The sequence below is a fragment of the Delphinus delphis genome, chromosome 3 (genome assembly GCF_949987515.2).
Source record: "Delphinus delphis chromosome 3, mDelDel1.2, whole genome shotgun sequence".
Lineage (NCBI taxonomy): Eukaryota > Metazoa > Chordata > Mammalia > Artiodactyla > Delphinidae > Delphinus > Delphinus delphis.
Window position 1 is genome coordinate 3,891,669 of NC_082685.1, and position 23,393 is coordinate 3,915,061.

General features: G+C 58.8%; 1 protein-coding gene across 8 annotated transcripts in view; it reads right to left on the reverse strand.

The window, feature by feature from the left end:
• The window catches only part of NFIC (nuclear factor I C), an 82,190-nt gene that overhangs the window by 49,773 nt on the left and 9,024 nt on the right, over positions 1-23,393 (reverse strand). For all 8 annotated transcript variants that reach the window (XM_060007413.1, XM_060007410.1, XM_060007409.1 and 5 more), the window contains exon 2: positions 15,559-16,090. In XM_060007413.1, coding sequence (XP_059863396.1) covers positions 15,559-16,090 — 532 coding nt within the window. The remainder of the gene's footprint in view (positions 1-15,558; positions 16,091-23,393) is intronic.

Sequence of the window (23,393 nt, forward strand, 5' to 3'; positions counted from 1 at the left end):
CTGCAAATGCCTGCCTGGTCTAGCTCCCTCTCTTGCCCAAGAGACCAAGGGAGGGGGGGGATTATGTGTCCACAGGACCTGGGCTTGACGCTCTGGAAATCTGGGTTTCACGTCCTCGTTCGTATCCCTTCTAAGAAGTGTGACAAGGGATTCCCGCGTATGTCCACCTATGTTACAACCTGTTTTGTGTCCTGAGTCTCTACCCCCATCCCATATGACTGTCTGTGCAAACCCAAGCATAAGGGGAAATGATGATTCTTTCACTTAACACACGTATTGAGCACGAACTGTGTACCAGGCCCTGTCCTAGGATCCAGGGACACAGCAACGAACAAAACGGACACAAAGTTCTGCCGCATGAGGTTCATCGTCAAGGCTTCCTCCCGGTCATCTTGAGGAGGGCCAGGAGTTGAGTCACAGCACGAAGGCTTCGGGCTAGACTGAACTTGGACTTCCCTGGTAGTGTAGCAGGAGGACCAGGACGGAAATTGCCCTGGGCTTCAAGCAATTCCAGTACAAACCCTGACTCTCCCTGGAGCCGCCCCATCCTGCCCCTGCAGGCTCAAGACCGCAGGCTCCCAAGGCCAGCAATCACGAGAACTGGATGTCAGTCTCACCAATGCTGTGTGACCTCAGCAAAAGTACGTTCCTTCTCTGAGCCTCCACATCCTGGTACACACGATCTAAAACCCCCAGGCGATACTCTTCCAGGGGCTGTTTGGACAAATCCAAGGGAAAAAAGCAAGATGCTAGACGTTCACGACCTTCATCCGCCCCCGGGGGAAATCTGGATAAGGCGTCAGGGCCGAGAGGCAGAAGGCCACGGCCGGGGTGACCTCCCGGACGCCGGCCCCCGCCAGGGCCTCCCCCGCCTTGTCCTTCCTGACCCGCCGCGTTCCTCGAGTCTGGACCACACTTTCCATCTCCCTCTGCCCTGCCGCCGGCCGCCTGGGCCCCAGCCAACCTGCTTCGGAATCACTTTCAAAGAAAAGTTTCTTTTTTCTTCCCACCCGGCCTGGCTCTCGCCCCCGCCTGCTCCGCGGCCTGGCTGCGGGCCCTGCCGGGCACTGGTGGACACCTCGGGCCATTGGGTCAGGGCAGCGGCCGTCCACCGCCCCCCGCCGGCCCCAGCGCAGGCCCGGGCGGTGAGCGCGCGGCCTTGGGCTGAACTCGGGGCGTCCGCGGGCTCCAGGGGGGCTTTGGCACAGGTGGTTTGGGGGCGTCCGGGCCGAAAAGCTGGCGGGGAGGCCCCCATAGGCCGCGGGGCCCACTCTGAGGCCTGCAGGCCGGGACTCGTCCCACCCCGGCCGCTCTTGGCGGCCACGCCACCGATGACATCAGCGCTCTGGCGGCCATTTTCTCAATGCTCCCTCCCGGCTTCCAGATGCTTCTCTGGCCTTGGCGGCCATTTTGTAGGCGCGGGAGGAGCGGGCTGGCGGGGCCTGGAGCCCAGGCTCCCCTCCCGGGGTGGGGTGGGGGGGGGCGGCCATGGTTGGGGGGGGTGGGCTGGGGCGGCCTGCGCGGGTTAAAGGCGCTTGTGCCAGGAGGGCGGCTGCCGTGCCAGGCGGGGGGAGGCGCCCGCCCGCTGCCACCCGAGCCCCGTGCTCCCCACGACCGCCGCCGCTCGGCACAAACCAGACTCCGGGTGGCACCAAGGATGTGAAAAACAAGGTTAAAAATACCCACACGCGCAACCTCGGCCCCCCCTCCCCCCTCCCGGTCCCCTCCAATGTCAAATGTGTCAGCGCCACCCGGGGAGGGGGGCAGACTTAAAATAACTCGCTGTTTACATTTGGAGCAGATTCTTGGCTTTGCCAGCAGCCAAGCCAAGGCCTCGGCCTGCCTCCCTGGCAGCCCGGCCGGGGGGGGGGGGGGGGGGGGCGGGTTGAGGGCTGGGAGCCACATGTGCCCACGGGCTAAGCGCTCACGTGTGGCCACAAGAGGGGACGCGGCCCCGGAAGCCGTCTGCGGCCACGCGGTGGATGGAGGCGGCGGAAGCCCGCAGCATCCCCCCTGCCAGGGACGGGGTGGGGGCACCCGGCCGGCCAGCCAGGGTCTGCCGAGGAGCCCGGCCCCTCCCAGCTTCCCTTCCTTCTGAAGTTTCTCCGGCTGCGTCACCAACGCGGCAGCCCCGCGGGAGTCGGGGGTGGGGTGGGGGGAAGGCCGGAGGCTGGCAGCCAGGCCAGGGAGGCGGGCACCAAGGGGAGGGCTCCAGAGCAGGGCAGGGTCCCAACCGGAGCTATGTGCCCTCGGGCCAGCCCTGCCCCTCTCTGGGCTAAGATGGGTTCCCTCCCAGTGTTGCCCGGAGGGGTTTCTGGGGAGCCTGCCTGCTTAGTACCTCAGTTTCCTTCTCTGCAGAAAGTAGGTTTCGAGCTGCAAGCAGATTGCTGGGCGCTCCGTTTCACAGAGGGGGTCAGAGATGGGAAGGGGCTCGCCCCAGGTCTCACGCCAGTGAGTGGACAAGCGGATGGGGACTCGGGTTACTCTGGTTCCAGCGCCCACATTTTTAACCCGCTGCCTGGAATGCAGGAGGAGGGTGGGGACTAGAGGGCCCAAGCCTGGAGGGAGGGTTAGTGGGAGACTTTTTTCCTCCCCTGGGCTTCCTCTCTTCCCAGAGCCTGGCATGCAGTCGGTGCTCAAGCAATGCTTACACATAGCTGGCAGTCGACAGATGTTTGCAGACAAGCGAGTGCGATTATTCCAGCAGAGCCTGGCACACAGCACCCGATACATGCCTGTTGCATGAATAATTGGGATGATCCTGATAGGGCCTGGCATACAACAGGTGCAAAATAAATGCTTGTCAGACAAAGGGATCTGAGGAATGTTGGGAAAACTGGGGGATATTCAGAGGGAAAGACTAGGTTTAAGGGCGTGGACTCCAACCAGTGGTGATACAAGGGATTTCTACAACAGGCAGAGGGCGGGGTATAGAATATCACCTAAGCATTGCCTACCTCGGGCCCCCTTCATTCTTTGAGGATCAGCAGAAATCCTCTTTTGGGAAGCCCACCCAACTGCTCCAGGTCCTGGATATCAGAGGGCAGGACCTCTGGGCAGGAGGAACCCAAGAAAATAACAGAAACCTGGCCTGGGGGCCCAGGAGGACTTCCTGGAGGAGGGGACATTGGAGCTGGGGCCTTGATGTCTGAGTAGGAGTTTGCCAGGCACAGAAGGGGCTTGTAGGGAGAGAGAACAGTGTATGAAAATTATAATAATCATAACTTCCATTTATTGAGTGCTTATATTGCCAGGAGCTACATACAGATTTACAGAGGGGCAGAGGAGGCCTCAGGGAGGTTAGGCAATTGGGCCAAGTGCACGAAGCTGGGACTCGACCAGAGAGACTTGGCCGCACCACCTGCTGCCTCACTGAACGTGTCTGGGTCTGGCAGAGGCTAGGCAGGCACATGGTAGGTATGCAGCAAAGACAGACAGCCCTGTCTGTCTGGGGTGGGCCAGACTGTCCAGCTCCAGCCCTTCTACAGGGCAGAGGAGGACAGGCGTGCTCCAACCAGACAGGGCTGCAGTTTCCAGGCAGAGGGGCCTTGGCTCCTACTGCCCCCTCCTTGGCCAGAAGGGCCCCAGCTAACCCAGGAGCCTCCAGGAATCTCCTCCTCAGCCAGCACCTAAGGGGAACTGGGTTAGGGGGATGGGGGGAGACCAAAGACCTCCCCCCCATAGGTCATGCCAGTACCCCAGGGAGAAGGTGTCTAGACTAGCCAGATAAATCCTTGCAACCTCTTCCTGGGTGTCCAGTAATTCCTACTGACCCCCGCAGTGTGCCTATTTCACGGATTTGGAAACTGAGGCCCTCTGAATGGCTTGAAGCCAGGCCATCTGTTCCAGGGGCATCTCCTTGCCCGACTGGCTGTGTGACCGTAGGCTAAGCACCCCCATTCTCTCTGGACCTCAGTTTCCCCAAGTGTCACACGGGGCTGGGACAGTGTGATAGCAGCCTACATGCCTTTCTGTGCTGGCCTTTGACCAGGTGTCACAGGGGTTCTGTGACGGTGGTCCCATTTTGCAGGGACAAAACAGGGGCTCAGTCACGGGGACTCAGTTAGTTGCCCTGTGGCCCACCTCGGTGAGTATCGTGGGTCTCCACATGCCTGCCTCCCATGCCGGGGGGCTCCCTCACTCCCAAGCCTCCTGCACTATTGCTGCTGATCACTGAATGGGCACCTACTGTGTACCAGTGCTCCTGGAACCCACCGAGCAGTTACAGATGATCATTCCCATTTCACAGATGAGGAAACTGAGGTGCAGGGCGGGGCAGATGCCAGCCCAAGCTCACCTGGCGAGATGGGGAATAAAAACGGGAACAATGCAGCCATGCAGGTGGAACACCCAGCTTGGGGCTGGGCACCCGGCAGTTGCCCGCGCAGCCCGCCCAGAGCCCTGCGGGCCACCCAGGCACCAGAGCCCTACCCCAGCTTGCCCGCAAACGACGTCCTGACTCCAGGAGGGGCCCTGGGTGTGACCCATGGCCCTGCGCTTGCCCGCCCCTCCTTTCCCTGCCTAAGTCCAAGCAGGAGGCAAGGGGGCCAGCGCCAGCCTCCGAAGGGGCCCCGTAATCCAGGTGACCAACGTGCACTGTCCTGCTCCACCCAGGCTGACCACTGCCACTGAATTCTCACGCTTCTGGAATCAGCCTCTGCCTGGCTGGCCCCCACTGTCGCCCGCCTAAGCCTGAACCAGTGCGGTGGCCTCAGCCCTGGTCTCTCAACTCCCACCCTCACCCTCCACAGTCTGTCCTCCCCACAGTGGCCAGAGGGCGCCTGTGAGCACCTGAGTCAGGCCCCGCCCCTCCTCTGCCCACAGCCCTGCAGGGCTCCCACCTCCCTAGGTGTAAAAGCCCAAGTCCCCTCCCTGCCCTCCCCTCATCCCTCTCTCCCCCTCCCTCACTCTGCTCCAGCCGCTAGGGCCACCTGGCTGTTCCTCCAACACACCAGGTCCTGCCCCAGGGCCTTTGCATAGGCTGTGCCCTCTGCCTAAGGTGCCCTTCCCCACTTCTTCACACAACTGCTTCCTCTTCACGCTCAGGTCTCAGCTCAAATGTCAAGTCCTCAGACAGTCCCTCCCCAAATAGCCCACCACTCTCTATTCCTTGCCTTTCTTTCTTTTTCTCAGTAGCCCTTATCACGAACTTGTTTTTTGTCCATCTCCCCCACCAGACTGTGAGCCCCGCAAGGCCTGGATTTTTGTCTGTCTTGTTCGCAGTACAGGGCTTGGCACACAGTAAGCGCTTAATAAATATTTATTGACTACCAAGAAGTTGTACCGGCTGAGTGTGTGCTCGATGCCATCTTAACCCTTCGCATGTCTGAATTCATTTCCCCCTCAGTAACCCAGAGAGGCAAGCATAGTTTACAGATGGGGAAACCGAGGCCCAGAGAGGATCGCCATTTGCCTGAGGTCACACAGCGAGCAGGTGGTGGGGCCAGCACCCCCGTTACGCCCCACTGCCTTCCTTCACTGACACCACCCACCTGGGCCCAGATGGGGAAACTAAGGCTCAGGGAGAAAAGGGACTAGCCGAGGGTCAGAAGCAGAGTGTGGGCTTTGTGCCTCCTGGGAAAGAACAGTGACGATAAACAACATCAACAGCAATAATAATAATGATGGCAATGATGGCGCTGATGAGTACGGAATCGGCCAGAGTTTATAAGGCTCCCCTCCGTGGGTTGGCACAGGGCCCTGGAGGGGAGACTCGGGAGACACCAGCCCCTTTAAGAGCTTCCCCCTCCCCAGCTGGGGCTGGCCCGACCTCCCCTTATGTAAGCAGGCCAGCTGCCCTTGCATAACCTGGTTACATAAGGAAGCAGGGAACAGGCTTGTCCATCCGGCAGCAACCTGTCCCAGGCTGTCTGTGGGGCCGGCCTGGGGCACAGGAGCGCCGAGGCCTCGCAGAGTGGCTACCGGGTGCAGCCCCGTTCGAGGTCCTCTGGTTGGCTCCTATCTGGGGGATGCCCGGAACTCCCAGCCACGGCATCCTCGGGGTGGGAGAAGTGAAAGGCTTCTAGCCTGAAAGTGGGCGGGAGCGGTTCCCATTGCTCCGAAGGGGAGACTGAGGCCCAGAGACGGCAAGCGAGCAACGTGAAGCTTCACAGCCCCGAGCGGAGGGTGGAGCTGGCAGAGTTGGGTGAAATCTGGGCTGCGTAGCCTCAGCCAGAGCCTTACCGCTCAGCTCCTCCGTAAAATGGGGCTACATAATTGCACGATGGGCACAGAAGAACGCCGACTGTGTACCAAACCTGGCCCAGATACTATTGTCTCTGCCCAACGACCCCACCCACCCCGGGTGGGCACAAGGAGCTGCAGATACAGATGGGGAAACAACAGTAGCCAAGACAGGAGAAGGAATTTGTCCCAGATGAAACCCAAGCCCCACCATGCACACACAGCCCCAGGACAACCGCCTGTTCACACGGGGCTGGGATGTCCAGGTGCGGTGCTCCCCAGCATGTATGCGCTTCAGTTCCTCCATCCTTGGGAGGCTGGGGGGTGGGGCTTGGGAGTGAAGCGGCCCCCTCTTTTCCCCTCTCTCTGGGCGCTGGCTCTTTAAGACAGCAGGCTGCCGGAGCTCGTCCTGGGGTGACCCTAAGGGGAGGGTGTGGTCAGGAACAAGGGGCCCATTCAGCTGCTGTTGCCGCCTCCGGGCAGCCCACAGGCTGCCCGGAGGCGGTGAGGGGAGGAGACTGGCCTAGACCAGGAGAGACTGGGGCTGGGCAGAGACAGGGGCTGAGAGAGACAAAGAGATGGAAAAAGAGATCCAGAGACAGAGACCGAAAGGGAACACGTGACCTTGGCCGCATCTCTCACCTTCCTGGTTTCCCCATGTCGAGGGTTTGAGGCTAGCCACCCCCCTCACCGGGTCCCGGCCAGGCTGCAGCCCCCAAAGGTGCTCCTTGATCCAGCTGAACCTGGCATCCACTCACCAGCACCAAAATCCTCTAGGCCCAAAGGAGGGATCCTGGGACATTCTGGGGGAGGTCCCTGACACACTCCAAACAGCCCCTTCCCAGGGGACCGTTGTAGGCCCTCAGATCTGCCCTCAGACCTGGGTTTGAATCCAGATGCTACCTTTTGGCTGTGTGACCTCAGGTTGGTGTCTTAACCTCTCTGGTTCTCAATTTTCCCATGTGATAAAGGCGGTTCATGATAATCTCTACCTTTGTGGAATTAAGGTGAAACGAAATGGTACTAACAATTCCTGACATTTACTGAGAATTTAATTTAGTAAGCCCTCAATATGCCTGCAGTTCCCCCATAAACGCACCCCAACACCCCAAACACAGACAGACAACCCCTGCCTCCTGCCAGATGTCACAATCCCCAACTATAGCCACTGCCTTCCAGCAAGGACCTACTAAGCGCCCTTTCCCAAAACAGCCCCACCAGAGCCTCTGGAAACACACGCGGGGTTCCATGTCCAAACATCTAATAAATAACAGACGTTTACTGGGGATTAAACAAAGTCCTGATTCTTATTCCTGGGCCCCCCTAGTCCCAGGTTCTTATAGTCATGTATCCTCACGAACTGCTCCCAAACCTCTTCCCACAACAGGGCCCCCATCCACCTTGCTGCCCCCAAGCACGCAGCCCCTGACTCAGCCAGTCTGGAAAAAGCCTCGAAAAAATGAAAATCGACCTCCTTCTCCCTCTGTAGGCATCTTTTCTGTAATGTTCTGCTCAGTCACCCGGGGTCTGAGGACAGGCTTACTCGACTCTGACCTGAACTTTCTGGATCCCTGCCTCAGAGAATTCTAGAACCTGCCCTGGATGTTCTAGAACCCAGCTCGAGAACATTCTAGAGCTTGTCCTTGGCCATGTGAAAACCCAACGAGTGGAATTCTGGAAACCGTCGTCCATGGTCACGAATACACTTAAGGGCTTCTCGGATACTGAAGAAACCAATGCTTGTTTGGATAATTGATGATTGATTTGGGACTTTTAGAATCTGTCCTCACATTCTCAAGAACCCAACTTGGGAGACTGGAGATCTGCCTCGGAATTCTCTGGAACGCAGATGCTCTAGTGCTGACACGGCATCCACTGGCCACGTGTGGCGTTGAGCGCCTGAAATGTGGCCGGTCCGAAACACACAGTGAATCTCAACGACTTAGGGCAAAAAAGAAGGTGAAACATCTCAATAATTTTTGCATATTGATTATGTGTCGAAATGACAATATTTTGGATGTCCTGGGTTAAACAGAATAGGCTGTTAAAATTAATTTCCCCTGTAGGTTTATACTTTTAAGTGTGGATACCAGAAAAATTATCTGTAAGGCTCGAGTTGTATTTCTACTGAATTGTGCTGCTCTAGACCCAGAGGGAGAATTCTAGAATTGTCAGATGGTAAAGATCCCAGCTCTGAAGCGTCTAGAACTCAGGCCTTGGAAATTCCAGAACTTGTCCCTTGGAGGATCTAGAGCAGACCTCATCTCTGGCAGTCTAGAGCACCACCACCCACCCACCCCACCGCCGCCCCAGGCCTTGAAACCCCTTTCCCATTTGCAAGCCATTTACCCTGAAGTACCCGGGTCCCCCATCCTGGCACCCATCCAAGTCAGCCCGGGACAGAAGATGGGACAGAATGGACCAGAGGAAGGGCCCTTACTGGGCCACCCTGGGCAATGCCCCGCCCCTCTCTGGGCCTCAGTTTCCTGATCTGGACAAGACATCCAGTGTTCCCACATGCCCCCTCCCTTGTCCCTCACGGACTCTGACCATCTGTGACTTCCTGCCCACACCCAGCTGGAGGGAGAGGGGCCGGCCTGGCAGCTGTCTGCGGAAGGGGGGGGGGGCCGGAGATGTCCCTAGCTGCCCTCAGCCTCCCCTTGGCTCGCTGGGCACAGGGCCAGGGTGGCAACTGCAGCCCCGCCACGCCGGGGTGGCCGCCACAGGTGCACCGAGATGCCTCCCATTTTCTGAGGGCTCCGCACCTCTCGGGCCCTCAGGAGCCTCTGCAGCCCTGCCTTGGCAGGTGCAGGCGTGCAAGCTGGGCGCCCATGCAGGGGTGTCCATGGGGGAGGGAGGACCTACTCCGGCTACCCAGGAAAGAACTCCAAATATATCTGAGCACTCATCGTGCTGAGAGGTTCCTTTCTCACAGATACGACCTTAACTCCAATCGCTGGACACTCCCTATGCTCCATTTGCAGATGAAGAAACAGAAGCACAGAGATGGGCACTAACTTGCCTAAGGTTGCCCAGCTGGCCAGAGGGCAGAGCTGGGACTAGAAACAAAGGAACGATCATGATAATAAAGGCGCTGATAATAATTCCTAGGATTATATTACCATCACTGATTTTATTTTTATTATTTATCATTGCAATATAATAGACGATGTACTATTATTCATTATTTTTATCATTTTTTTGAATTTTTAAATGGAAGTCTAGTTGATTTGCAAATTATTATCAACAACAAATAATTTTTTAAATATCAGTAGCATAAACTTTGCCATTTTAACCATTTTTAAGTGTGCACTTCAGTGGCATTAAGCACATTCACACTGTCCAGCGACCAGCCCCACCATCCATCTCCAGAACTTTCTCATCTTCCCAAACTGAAACTCTGTCTCCATGAAACGCGGACTCCCCAGCCCCTCCCCCAGCCCCTGGCCCCCACCATCGACTTCCTGTCTCTGTGGTTGTGACTCTCTAGGGACCTCCTGTGAGTGGAATTAAACAGTATTTGTCCTTTTGTGTCTGGATTCTCTCACTGAGCATCATGTTCTCCGGGTCCATCCATGGTGTAGCAGGTGTCAGAATCGTCTTCCTTTTTAAGGCAGCAAATCATGTTTGAGCACTTTACTGTGTGCCAGGCCCTGTCCTAGCACTCTTCACGCATTAACTCATTTAATCCTACCCAGCCCGGTGAAGCAGGCCCCATCTGCATCATGCCCATTTCAGAGGAAAGGAAACTGAGGCCCAGAGCAGTGACGTCACCTGCCCAAGGTCACACAGCTCACGAGTGGCGGGATTTGAACCTGGGCCATCTGGCTACAGATCGTGCCCCTACCTCTTCCGGACACTGGGCTCCCACCTGCTGGGTTAGCGGCTCCCTCAGCACCACTAACCAGGAGCCCAGAGGCCTCCTGCTGCCGCTATAAATACATCGTCAGCTGGTGTCTGGACCTCAACCCGGGCAGCCACCTCCTCTGCACAGACAGACGGCTGGTCCACCTGGCTGCTCAGCCCCGGGGGAGTCCAGGCTGCCAAGAGCCCCTCACCCCTCCGCCACCCAGACACCTGGAGAGGTGGCTTCCAGTGGGGGGGGGCCCATCCTGGGTCACAGGTGCCCCTGCTGGTTCACTAGATGCACCGAGGTTCTTCCCCTTTGCCACCTGGGGCTGGGAAGAGGATCCGGGAAGGGACTGAGCGTTTATCCAGGGCCTCCTGTATGCTGTCCGGGGATCACTCCAATCATCAATGCAGTGGACATAGTTCTTATTTTCTCCACTTTCCAGATGGAAAAACTAAGGCGCAGAGAGGGGAATGCACCTCACACAGCCTGGAGCACGTGTGGACACAAACTGTATCCATTACACAAGCCAACGGGTGCCCTTACACGCCCTCCTGTCCACATCCGCCCTCTGTCTCCCCAGCACACGGCCAGTGTTGGGATGAAGATTAACAGGGGTTGGAGGAGACGGCAGGACCCTCAGTCAGGGTCTGGCTTGTTTTTCTCTGTGGCCCCACAAGGCCTTACCTTCCTGGCCTCAGCTCTCCTCCAACCCCAGACCAGAGAGGGCAGAGCTCTGCCCTAAGTCACACAGCAAGCCAGGAGCAGAGCTGAGACTGATCCAGGCCCCCTTGCTCCAGACCCTTTCTCCTGCCATCCGAGCCCAGGGTGTGCTTTATGGAGACCCCAGCCCCCAGCCTTGGGCACGGTAGGCACTTCGGGAACGTTCACTGATATTCATTAATTTGTTCACTGTGTATTCCGGGCCAGCTCTTTTCATGATCTGTACAACTAGGAAGGTGTGGGTTCCATCTGATAACCTGAAAAGCGGTTTTTAGGGTTTTTCCTTTAATGGTTTCAAGGAGTCAGGATCTGTGGGTTCTAATTTCGCCCTACCTCTTAGGAGCTGTGTGACCTTGGGCAAGTCGCTGACCATCTCTGGGACTGTTTCCTTATCTGAAACAGGGCAGAAGGCAATAGTCCCTCCTTCCCAGAGTGGTGGAGAGAATGAAACCAGATATAGGATGGGCTCAGCATCGGGCACACGATGTTTTTGCTGTTACTATTATCTCTGTTGTTATTATTGTTTCCCAGGTCCATTCAGGAGGCGACGGGGACCCCTGCCCCCAGGTCCTCCTGACCCCTCCCTGGGCACCCTGGGCAGCTCCTCTAGCAGCTGCAAGCTTCCCAAGCCAGCCCCTGCCCACAGCGCCCTTCCGGGAGGTTGGCACCAAACAAGGCGGGAACAGGAGGCGGGAACGGGAGGCCAGCCCACGGCAGCGTCAGCAGATGGGCACCATCTGGGCTGGCGGGGCTCGGGGCGGGCTGGCAGCTGCCGGAGCGGGCGGGCCTGGCAGCCCCTCCCCCTCCCGCCCTGGCACGGTGCCCGCCCGCGCCTCAGGTTTCTCAGGCCGCCAGAGGGGGCGGGGAGGCCTGGCTGGGCTTCGGGGCTGGGCAGGCGGCTTCCCTCTCTGGGCCCTGCTTTCTCCAGACTCCTTCTCAAACGGGAGGCAGGAGAGAGGAGAGCCGGCTCACCCGCTCCCGGCCTCCCCAACACCAGGCACAGGGCCTCACCTCCCCAACTAGCACCTGTGCTCTGGGCCATTCCAGCCCCAGGGCCTTTGCACTGACTGTGCCCGCCCCCACTGCCCCGCACACTCTCACTCACATCCCTCTGCAGCTCCCTCACTTCTTTCAGGCCCTCCCTGGCCAGAGTGCCTGCCCCGCCCTCCCTCTCCTCACCCCTCCCTGTCCTTAGGTTTGTATTAATTTAACTGAGAATTGTCAGGTTGCCCATGCCCTGCTTAACTGCACACATCCCTCCCCCTAAAGTGCACACATTGAGCGGGCAGCCCCAATGTCCCAAGGTGGAGCTCACGTCTCCCCCTCATCACGGCCCCCCAGCTGTCCCCTAGCCCACCCCCAGGGCACACACGGAGTCCACCCCTGGAATCAGGCCCCTGTGTCCACAACGGTGCCAGATGGATGCCTGAAGCTGCCAAGTTCGGCCCCAGGCGGTGCCCTGGGCTCTGATCAGCCTGGCAGCCCCAGCGCTAAAGGGACCTCCTCGCGGCTCGTCCCCACCCTTCTCTCCTCCAAAATAAACCCAAGGATGGAGGCCTGGGATTTCCCCTTTGGGGTGCAGCTCCAGCAGTCTGCCTGACACCCCCTGGGAGAGATAAGGACGGAGGCCGTGGGGGGAGCTGGACTTTGTCCCCTTGTCTTGGGACAGGGAAGGGCCAAGTGTATGATGCGTCTGTGGGTCTCTCTGTGTCTCCCCATGTCTCTGGGTCTCTCTGTCTCTCTCTCTCACTGTCATTCTCTCGGCTCCAAGGCCCCGCTTCTGACGCTAGAGGTGGTACCTCCTTTTCAGCCGAATGGCGGGTGCCTGTCCCACCATCCACCCTGTGACACCCGCCCTCAGAAGCCAACTGAGGCCCATTTCCCCCACTCCCCATCAATCCCATGGCCTCCTAGCAGGGCTGATTTGAGCGGACACCGCACTCTGGCCTTGGCCTGGACCCCCTGCAGCCCTGGGACCCACCAGGTGAGAGGAGGGAGGTGACCAGTTGTCTCTGAGGTCAGATGACTACCTGGCTGAGAAGAGAGACATAACTCTGGCCCAGATGAAGACGGGGGTCCTGCTGTGGAAGCTGAAGCTCAACAGGGGGTTCTGGGGGCCAGCCTCGGCCTGGGAACCCCGGAGGAGGCCCTAGCTGGTAGGAGCCTAGAACACAGACCCAGCCCGGAGGTGGTCCAGCCACGATGCCTGGATACCCACACCCTACACTGTGATGTACTTCCATCCCCTTCTGCCACCGAGCGTAGAAGGCTAGCAGGGGTGTCAGCAACAGAACCCGCCCACGTCCAAACCCTAACTCTGCCCTTTCCTAGCTGTGTGGCCTTGCGCCGGGCAGTTATCTTCTTTGGGTTTTGGTTTCCTCATCTGTAAAATGGGTACAATGATCCCTGCCTTGCAAGGTTGCCATGAGAATGGAAAAGAATTGCTAAATCCTCAGAAAAAATGCCTGACGGAGAGAAAGTGGAGCTGGGAGTTGGGGTTTTGAAGCATAAGTAGGAGTCTTCCAGACGGGAAAGGCATTCCAAGCAGAGGGAACAGCATGGGCAAAGGCATGGAGGCGGGAAATCATAATCCTAATGAGGATGATAACGTTGATAACAACGGTCCACAAAGCCCTAGCCCTGTGCCTGGTACCTGTGTTCAGGACAGCATGGGGGTTATTTGTTGAACGCTTACCACGAGAACACAACATTCCTACCGGCCAGCTATTTCTGAGCATCCCATTTTAAAATCAAAGAAAGCAGGCACAGAGAGATTAAGTGACTTGTTTAGGATCACCCGGCCCTTAGGCAGGCAGCTGAGCTGGGAGTGGGTTCCCGGCCCGGCCCTCCCGCCCGACCCTCACTCCCAGCCAGCTGAAGCCGGGTCAGCTGGGGCCTGTCTGAGCAGCAGTGGTCCCCTGGGATGACGGAGCCTGCACGGGAGGGCGCAGCAGCCTTGACCTTCCCCGGCCCTCACGTGAGGATGCTGACCAGCAAAGGCATGGCAGTCGGATGCGAAGGTGTCTGGGGAGGCCCGGAGGCCTGGTCTGCCTGCTGAGCTGAGGGGGGCGGGGGCCGATGGGGGAGGGGAGGCACCCGGAGATTGTGCTGACGCTGGCAGAAAACTCGCTTCAACATTTTATCAGCTCAGCGTGGAGGAGGAGGATGGATGCGGTGAGAGAGACCAGGACCTGCATGGTAATGGGCACTGCAGCCCCCACGGCTGCCCCTGCCCACACCCCCAATCCGGCCCGCAGCAAACAGTCACCTAGTCTACCCCTCTGCCTCTGGCCCCCTGCGTTTAGTGCTAATTGGTGGGGGCGGGGGAGGGGCAGATGGGGTCAAGGTCAAGACTGGGAAAATCTGCCCCAGCTCTCCCTCCCACACACAGTGGAGACCAGGAGACCTCATGGAATCCTCACAGCATCGCTAAGAGTTGGCATGGTTGTTACCCCCACTGTACAGAGGAGGAAACTGAGGCAGAGGACGGGGCCTGAGGCAAAGTCACACAGCCAGCACACCACATGGCAGGGCTGCGTTCGGAATCTGGGCAGTCCAGCCCCGGAGTTCGCGCTCTTCTCACCACCCCTCCCCCAGCCTTCCGCCATCATTTCTGGTTGTGATCACACGGGCTCCCGTGGGGTCTACGGGGGCTTAGGGCTGGGTTTGCAACCCGAGTGCACCCACCTGACACGTTCAGGCAGCCCCGGGTGTGTGCGGGTTCGCACCCACGTGTGTACCAGCCTGGGCGGGCACGGTGGGGCATGGGACATGTGCCTGTTAGGGTCTCCGGGCACACCTGATTCCATCCGCATGAAGACAGTCACAGCTGCCACCCACCACGTGGCAGGCCAGAGTCCAACGCGCTACACACACACACACACACACACACACACACACACACACACACACACACGATCTCGGCGAGTCTCCCCAGGCCCAATCCAGGTAAGGATGCTGATACCCTCCATTTGACGGCTCCACTGGCCACACCACCAGGAACAGCGGGGCAACAGACCCCACTGCCCTCCCAGCCAGGGCCTGCCCTTGACCTCCACATCTCTGTTTAGGCGGCTGACCTCCTGGGATATCCCCACTCTCATCACTGCCCAGTCGTTCTGCAGAGCTCAGCTCAGTGGAGTCCCCTCCTCTGGGAAGCTGCCGTGGATTTCCCCATCCTCGCAAACCCTGCTAGTCTCCATGTGGGCCATCTGACCACAGAGCCAGCAAACACCCAGCTCGAAGGGCCAGAGTGGGGGCCGCTGGAGACCAGAGAGACTGGTGACCTAGCCAAAGTCACACAGCGCCCCAGCTTCCCAGTCGGCCGAAATATGGGACCTGTCAGGTCTCTGGGGGAAGTCCAAGAGTCGATCAATCATCAGTCACAAAGTGCAACCCCAGCTCTCCTCCAGCTTTCCCAGGAGGGATAAGATTGTCCCCCGCGCGTCCGTCACTGGCCTATCCTCACCACTGTTGCCAACAGACCTCCTGGGACAGGGTCTCACCTCCTGACACCTGACACCCCCCTTGGACCCCTGACCCCCCAAGGTCAGGGCCTGCCTCTACCTTCACAGCTCCAGGACGCACCTGCCCCCGACCCCAGACTCCCCCTGAACCATACCTCTTCCCCTTGGCCCTTCACAGGGCTCAGATCCTCCCACTGCAACTGTCCCCGCCCTCGGACTTTAAGGCCCGCCTCCTGCCTCCTACCTTTGCGTGCGCCCACCTCCCCCCCTCGACGACCTTCCAACGCACCCCCTTTCGGCCTCCAGATCCGCGTGCACGCGCAAGCCCCGCCTCACCTCGCTCGCGCACGAAGTAGGCCAGGTAGAGGTCGAGCTCCTTGACTGCCACGCCGATGTGGTGTGGCTGCACGCAGAGCACCGGGTGGCCGCACTGCGCCGCCTTGACCAGGCGCTCGCCGTCGGTGCTCTCCAGCGGGATGCCCTTGAAGAGGATGACCATGACCAGGTCCAGCCGCCACACCTTGTCGGCCTGGCGCAGGCAGTCGATGCGACGCATCTTGCCCTTCTGGTCGGGGTTGGAGAGCACGCAGCCCGGCGCCTTCTTGCCGGTGATGGCCAGCACGAAGTCCTCGCGGCACTCGGGCCGGATGTCCTTGCGCAGCTTGGCCAGCAGCCGCGACGCCCATTTCTGCTTGACCTCGGCCTTCTCGCCCAGCAGCTCGTCCTTCACCGCGCGCTCCTCGTCCTTCGACATCCGCTTCTCGTGCTTCTTGAAGTACTTGCGCTTCCGCGCCTGCAGGTTGAACCAGGTGTAGGCGAAGGCGCGCACGTGAGGCAACAGCGCCTCGATGAACGGGTGGAACTCATCCTGCGGGGCGGGAAAGACCAGAGGTCAGGAGGCGCTGGGGGCCGTGGACCCACTGCCCCGCCCGTAAGAATGAGGCCGCAGGGGCCCCAGGCAGACCCGCTAGAAGGAGGGCCAGGCAGAGGCGTGCAGGGGGCTGCTGCAGATCCCTCCACGTCCTGGGGAAAAAAGTGGAGGCCAGTGGGGACCCAGCAGAGGTTCACTGGGTCGTTTGAGAACCCATTGCCCAGATGGGGAAACTGAGGCTTGGACCACGTGGGAGGCACAGACGAAGGCAGCCGTTCATGGAGGACTGTCTTGAACCCCAATGTACAGACAGGACAAGCTGGGGGTCCCAGGTGGAGGCTGATGGGGACCCTTTGTACAGATGGGGAAAACTGAGGATGGTGGAATGCTGGTGGCACAGATCCATTCTCTGCCTTCTAGAACTGTGGTCAGCAAACTTTAAAAGTACCATAAAGAACCGGATAGTGAGTATTTTCGTGTCTGTTTCAACTGCTCCACGCTGCACTGTAGTGCAAGACTGGCCACAGAGGAGATGTAAGGGATGGGCATGGCAGTGTTCCAATAAAACTTTATTTATAAAGACAGACGGTGGGCACTGGGCCCTGTGACTGTAGTTTGCAAACCACTGAACTAGAGTGTGAGCTCAAATGTCCAGAGCAGGGCTGAGCACGCACTGGATGCTCACGATGCCAGGAGCAACTAGGCTCAGAGGGTCATTTGGGGCTCGTCTGTCAGACCTACTGCTCAGCAGAGGAAGCCGACACCAGACAGGGGTCCAAGGGCTGCCTCAACCGGCTCTTGGCAGTGATGAAAAAAATGAGGACGAGACGTCATTCCTACAGCCCAGATGTACAGACAGGACTGGCTGAGGTCCACAGGCCAAGATGGGCCACCTGGATGTCAGGGGCTGATGGAAGGGGCGGGGGGCACGGTTCCTGCATAGATAGATCCATAATAGGGGTGGGGAAAGCTGAGGCCCAAGGAGGCAAGAGAGCAGAATGCACCAGGGAAAGGGGAGCTCAGCCAGGGAGGTTTAGAGCTGGAGAGAGAGGCCCCTGGGGGCCAGTTCCCCCTACCCTGTCCCCCATAGACCTATTCCACAGATGGAAAAACCGAGGCCTGGGAGGCTCAGCGACCTGGCCAGAGCTGTGACTTCAACATCCCCCTCCCTCTGCCTGAATGGTGCTGCTGGGTGGCCACAACACCCATTTTGTGGATGAAGAAACAGACCCCAAGAGGGGACCCAATCATGAGGGGCAGAGCTGAGACAGGAACCCACACCCATCTGACTTCCCCACGAAGACAACGGCAGCCGTCATCTGGCCCCTCAGAGAATAACGTGGGGCCACGGGAGGCCCCCATCCCCTTCTACAGGGGTGGGAGGGGGCTGTCTCCTTCTCGCCATTTTTCAGCAAGGGAAACTGAGTCTGCATAACATCCAGGACCTGGTTTCTCAGCCTCAAGGGATGAGAAATTCAAGGAGAAAAGAAGACGGAGAAGAGAAACTTCGGTCCCCCCTCCCCGCTCTTGCCTGGGGGCTGTACTGGGCTTCTTGAATGGGAGCGATGTCTTTTCCTAGCATGTGAATCTCATTATCCGCCCAGCTCTCAAAAGCCTGTTATGCTATTATTATTATTATCGACATTGTTGTTGCTGTAAAGATGATTTCCGTTGCTTACAATCTCCCTGGGGCAGGAAAAGGCCCGAGGCTCCACTATGCCTTGTGTGATGGAGAAACTAAGCTCAGAGAGGGGCAGAGACCTGGCCAAGGTCCTGGAGGGTCTCAGAGTCAGCGTAAGGACAAGAAGCCAGGACCCCATCGGCCCCTTTCTCAGAGCAGCCTGCTCTCCGTGAGGCCGGGGTCTCTCGGGGAGACAGGGAAACCGCTGCTCTGGGCCACGAATTGGTTTTTCTAAATGGATGTGGCCAGGCTTGCTCCCACCTCCAGGCCTGGATGCACACGGTACCGCCCACCCAGCGCCCCTCCCTGCCCTGAGCTCCATTTCCCCTGGGCCACCTCTGCCCACGGGGTGCTGGGGCTGGGGGATGACCTCAGATCTCCTCTATTACTGAGACTCTGAAAATAGCCTCCTGCCCTCGCGGGGTGGGGCAGAACGGGGCTCCGTTTGTGCCAGCCCAGCTCCCCCATGCCAACGGCCCCCAACGTGTGAGTCACAGTAACAGCTGTGGTGGGGACCAGACCTCGGGGCCCTTTTCCGCCGCTCCCCCATCCCGTCCCCACCCCAGCTGACCTGCTGAGGCAGAGGGAGGATAGAGGGGGCCAGTCCCCTGTCAGGCCCTATCCAACCTCAGAGGTGCTTTTTCTGTGTCACCATGTCACTTGACATGCCAGCCCCAGGGGTGGGGAGCGATTCGCCCAGGGTCACACAGCCGGTCAGCAGAGCCGGGACCAGAGCCCAGGTCGTCTGGCCAGAGAAGCTGGGGTGGGAAATCGATGGAGGCACAGGACACTGTCCCCTGTGGAGGGGACGCCAGGGTGGCAGGAGGCCTGGGCAATGGCTGTGGCTGCCACCCGAGGCCTGGAGCTTATTGGGGCGGTAATAAGAGGTAGCTGGGAAGGGGCAGCTGGAGTGTCAGCCAGCAGGCCTTCTTGAATGGGATGCCACCTCTTCCTAGCATATGAACCCCATTATCTGCCCGGCTCTCAAAAGCCTGCATTACGCTGTTATTATTATCGATGTTGTTGTTACGATTGTTTTGGGCCCAGACTCTTCATCCCCTTGAACCCCTTTGTCTCTGAGCCCCCTCCCCCTTTTCTGAGCTCCTCTCCTCTTCTGGCTCCTCCCCTCTCCAAGCCCCCGTGCTCCTGCCTTATCCCTACCCCCTCCTCCCCGGGCCCTCTCTGGGGAAAGATGCCAGGGAGGCGGGCAGGGGCGGGAGCCCACGTCACTGGTGACCCCAGCTGGTCCTGGAGGAAGACAAACAGCCTATAACTGGGTCATGGACCTGCTGCCCTAGCCTCCCACATCCTCTTGGGGAGGTCAACCCAGGTGAGAGGCAGGCCTGTCACTCTCTTTGTCCCATAAGACCTGTGACAACCAATGCCTCTTCCCCAAGCACTTCCCAATATGCCCTCACTGGCTGACAGGGCAAGGGAGACAGCCAAGGCAAGCTAGATGCCAAGAATCCTCCCGAACTCCTACACATCCCTCAAGGCCCTCTCTCCAGTGTTCCTTCCTTCAGGCAGCCTTTCCTGCTCTCCTCAGGGTTCTCCCAGACCCAGCCTGGACCACACAACTTGGGGTCTCTGAGTCCAGCTCAGTCGCTCTCCCCCAACCCTGAGGCCCAGGGTTGAGGCACTCACTGCCAGGCAGACTTGTTGAGGGAACGAGCTTGGGTGACAACAGCCTCCATTTTCACCTTCTGTATGATCCAGGAACAAATCACTGTTCCACCTTGGGCCTGTTTCTCATTCTGTACAAAGGGCAGAAAACGACATTGCACCCTTTTGGGGGTTAGTGCCCCGGGGGCTTATCCATTGCCCTGGTAATCAGAGCTGCAAGGGGAGGGGAGGCAGCAAGACCAGGCCTTTCCCAGAAACCCCACTTGGCCAAGGCAAGTTAGATGCCAAGAATCCTCCTGAACTCCTACACATCCCTCAAAACCCTGTCTTCACTGTTCTTTCCTTCAGGCAGCCTTTCCTGCTCTCCCTGCTGGGACTTCCTGGCCAAAGAGGACAGCAGCAGCTGGGAGGTCCAAGCCCCTGCTGGGCATTATGGACTGGTCAACTGTGCACTGGATTGTGCCCCACTCTGGGCCTCCCTGTAGCCCTCCCATCCTGACAGTCCAGGGCAGCAAACCAGGACGTGAAACTCCAATTCCCAAACCAAAAGTTTTCCACGAAGGATTCTCTCGCCTTCATTCACTCAGTGATTCAACAAACATTACTGAGAATCTCTTATCCATCCCTAAGCTTTTATCCCAAACCCCTATGCACCCTTCAAAGCCCTGGTTCCAATGCCCCCTCCTCCAGGTTAAATGTCAAACAGCAGAGCTCATATTCGAACGCAGGCCCATCTGGTGCCAGAGTAAGTGTTCCTAACCTAGAGTGGTTCCTCCCCTCAAGCTCAGAGCATCATAGCTTATGAACAGCTCTTATCCAATGAAGGAGAGATTCATTTGGTTGTTCAACAAACATTTACCGAGTATGTACTTTTTGTCAGCTCCATGCATGATGCTGGGGACCCAGCAGTGTCCTCTGCTCAGCCCTCACCCAGATCCTGACGTGGGCAGGAATGGATATTAAACAAGCTAATAAACATGGAATAAGATGCCAGGTTGAACAAAATGCTCTGGAGAAATTTAAAGGAGTTTGAGGAGGGGGTAGGGGGTTGTTTTTTTTCAACCGGGGGCGGTCAGCGAGGGTCTCTCATAGGAGAGGACACTTGAACAAAGACCTAAAAGATGACACTCCACGGTAGGAGCTTTGTAGGTGGAGAACACAATACATGCAAAGGTCCTGAGGCAGGACCATGCCTGATGTTTGGGGAGAACAGCGAGGAGGCCGGTGAGGCTGGAGCAGAGTGAACAATAGGGAAAGTGGAGGTAGTGAGGGCAGGAAGGTAAGGACCCCGGGAAGACTTCGGGTAAACTAAGTCCAGGGAGTAGAAAGTCCCCACCAAAGTGACGAGCGAGTCTGAGCCCTGGGTCTCCTGACTTCCCTCTCCGTGCCGTGGTGTCCTGGGTGGATGCTGGGGGCTGAGCCAGAAGGCCACAGTGTGGGGGAGACAGACAGGGAGCAAGGTGGAGCGCGTACTGAACTGTCAACTCTACGAAATGGGAACAACTGTTGTGCCCACTGCCCAGAGGGAGAGACTGAGGCACTGAGCACTGAAGCCACCGGCCCAAAGTCACGCAGACAAGGAAGGAGCCGTGCTGGGACTTGGACCTGGGTGCCTCCTGACTCCCTGGCCCCACTTGCCAGCTCCCTGGGTACAGGGTCTGGCCCCATCCTCGGGACTTCCCAGCAACGCCCGTTCTGCACCCCACCTGCTCTCTCTGAATCCCGTGTGGCCCGCTTCCCCGCTCAGCCCTGGGTCACGTGCCAAAGCGGCAGCGCGGTCCTGACAGCCCCTCCCCTGACACTGTAGCCCCCCAGGGCACGGCTTTAATCTGTTTCATCCACTGCTGCGTCCTCAGCATGAAGATCAGCAACGGAGCAATCTCACCCTTTGCCTCTTCCCTATGCACACACCCCGACGGACAAAGGATGCTGGTACCCACGTGGGTCTGGCCAAACTCAGGGAGACCCTGGACAGGGCTGGGCGGGCGGTGAGGAAAGACCAAGAGAGAAACCCTGGCTGGGGGGGGGTCAGGGCTCAAGGTTTGGGGGAGTGACCACTGTCCCTGTCACCCGGCCCAAGCTGAGCAGATAGCGACAGAAGGAAAGGAGGGCAAGTTGGAAAATGCCTATGGGATGTTTAATACAGTTATTACTTTAGAGGAAACCACAATCACGGCCAAGCTTATTTGGCACCTACTGTATACCAGGCCCTGTGCTAAGGGGGAAATATCTGAAGAAGGGCTAGATCACCTGCCCAGAGACACACAGCCACCTGGGCGAGATCTGCATGCAGATGCAAGGCCGCCCTGGGTCTCTGCCCGGTGACCCGTCAGGGCACGTACGTGTGCACATCTGCACGCTCACGCGTGTGGGAGCGTGGACTGCAGGCACTACGCGCCGAGGGTCTACACACACCCAGGTGAGGGGGCAGTGCACGCGCGCGCGGGTCACCGTGAACACGTGCTTTCGCGGGGCAGGAGGTCCCAGGACATTGGCGTGTCCCATCCATTTGGTGTGAGGGAGGTAGGAGGTTCAGGCAAAGAAAGAGACATTGGAGAGAGAGAGAGAAAGAAGAGAGATATTGGAGGGAGGGAGGGAGGGAGGGAGGGAGAGGGAGAGAGAGAGAGAGGGGGAGAGAGAGAGGGAGAGAGGGAGGGAGAGAGAGGGAGAGAGGGAGGGAGGGAGAGAGGGAGAGAGGGAGAGAGGGAGAGAGGGAGGGAGAGAGGGAGAGAGGGAGGGAGAGAGGGAGAGAGGGGGGGGAGAGAGAGAGAGAGAGAGAGAGGGAGGGAGAGAGAGAGAGAGAGGGAGAGAGGGAGAGAGGGAGAGAGGGAGGGAGGGAGGGAGGGAGAGAGGGAGGGAGAGAACGCTGACTCGGCCAGAATCCCAGCGTCGTGATTTACAAGGCGCCGACCCTGACGCGCAGAGGCACCTCCACCGCAGAGAAAAGATGGGGGAGAGACACAGACACGGAGAGAGACAGAAAGAGGGAGAGAGCTGTGGGGCGAGCTTGTGCGTACAGGAGCCAATCAGAGGCCATCAGACCACGGGTGGGGGGGGCCACAGGGAGCACCCACCTGCCCAGCCTGGCCAAACAGCCAGGTGGGCAGTGGCCCCGAATCCCCAGCCCCACCAGCCATGCTGTGCCACCCCGGGCAGGCCCTAGCCCTCTCTGGTCTTGGCCCCTGTCCCAGCCCTGAGGTGCTGGGGGACCCTCAATCACAGCAGAGCCTCCCAGAACCCACACCAGGCTGGCCCCTCGTGCCTTCCCCCCCAAACCCGCAACAGACACCTGGCCCATAGGAGGTGCTTAATGAAGATCTATTATATTCAATCAAGACAAAGTCGGGGACCCTCTTGCAGCCTCAGTCTCCCCACTGGAGAAATGGGGTAAAAAGAGTGCTGCCCAGCAAGGCAAGGAGGTGAAGGAATGAAGGAAAGAATGAATGAATGAGGAAGGGGGCCCTGGCAGCCGCACTGCCGTGGCTGCAGCCCAGGCCCAGCCTGCGGCCCCGGGGAATCCTGGGCACTGCAGCCAAGAGGGATTTGGCCCCAAACCCGGAATAACTAACGTGGCGGTGGAGGCGGGCGGGAGGGAGGCCCAGAGCGGGGCAAGCGCGGGGAGGCCGGCCTTCCCGGCGGCAGGATTTATGGAAGTAACGGCTGCCCCACACAGTTCCTCTTCAGAGTAAAAGTGAAAAGCACTTGAGTCACCACTGAAACAGGGACGGGGCTCCCAGAATCCTCCAGGGCCACCCGGGCCGCGGCTGCCACCCCCTCAGTGGGCAGGACCCCGGGGGCACAGGGCGGGCTGGCACGGGAGCAGCCCCCCCGCGCCCCCCCCTTCACACGCCCCGAGCCGGTCTCGGCTCAGGATCCGGGTCGGATCGGCTAAAAGGGAGCTATTTTAGGATGGGCTCAGGTTGTAAAATTAGTCAAGGGGGGAAATGGAGGCCCAGAGATGGAGAGACAGGGAGAGCCAGAGATGGAGAGGGAGCG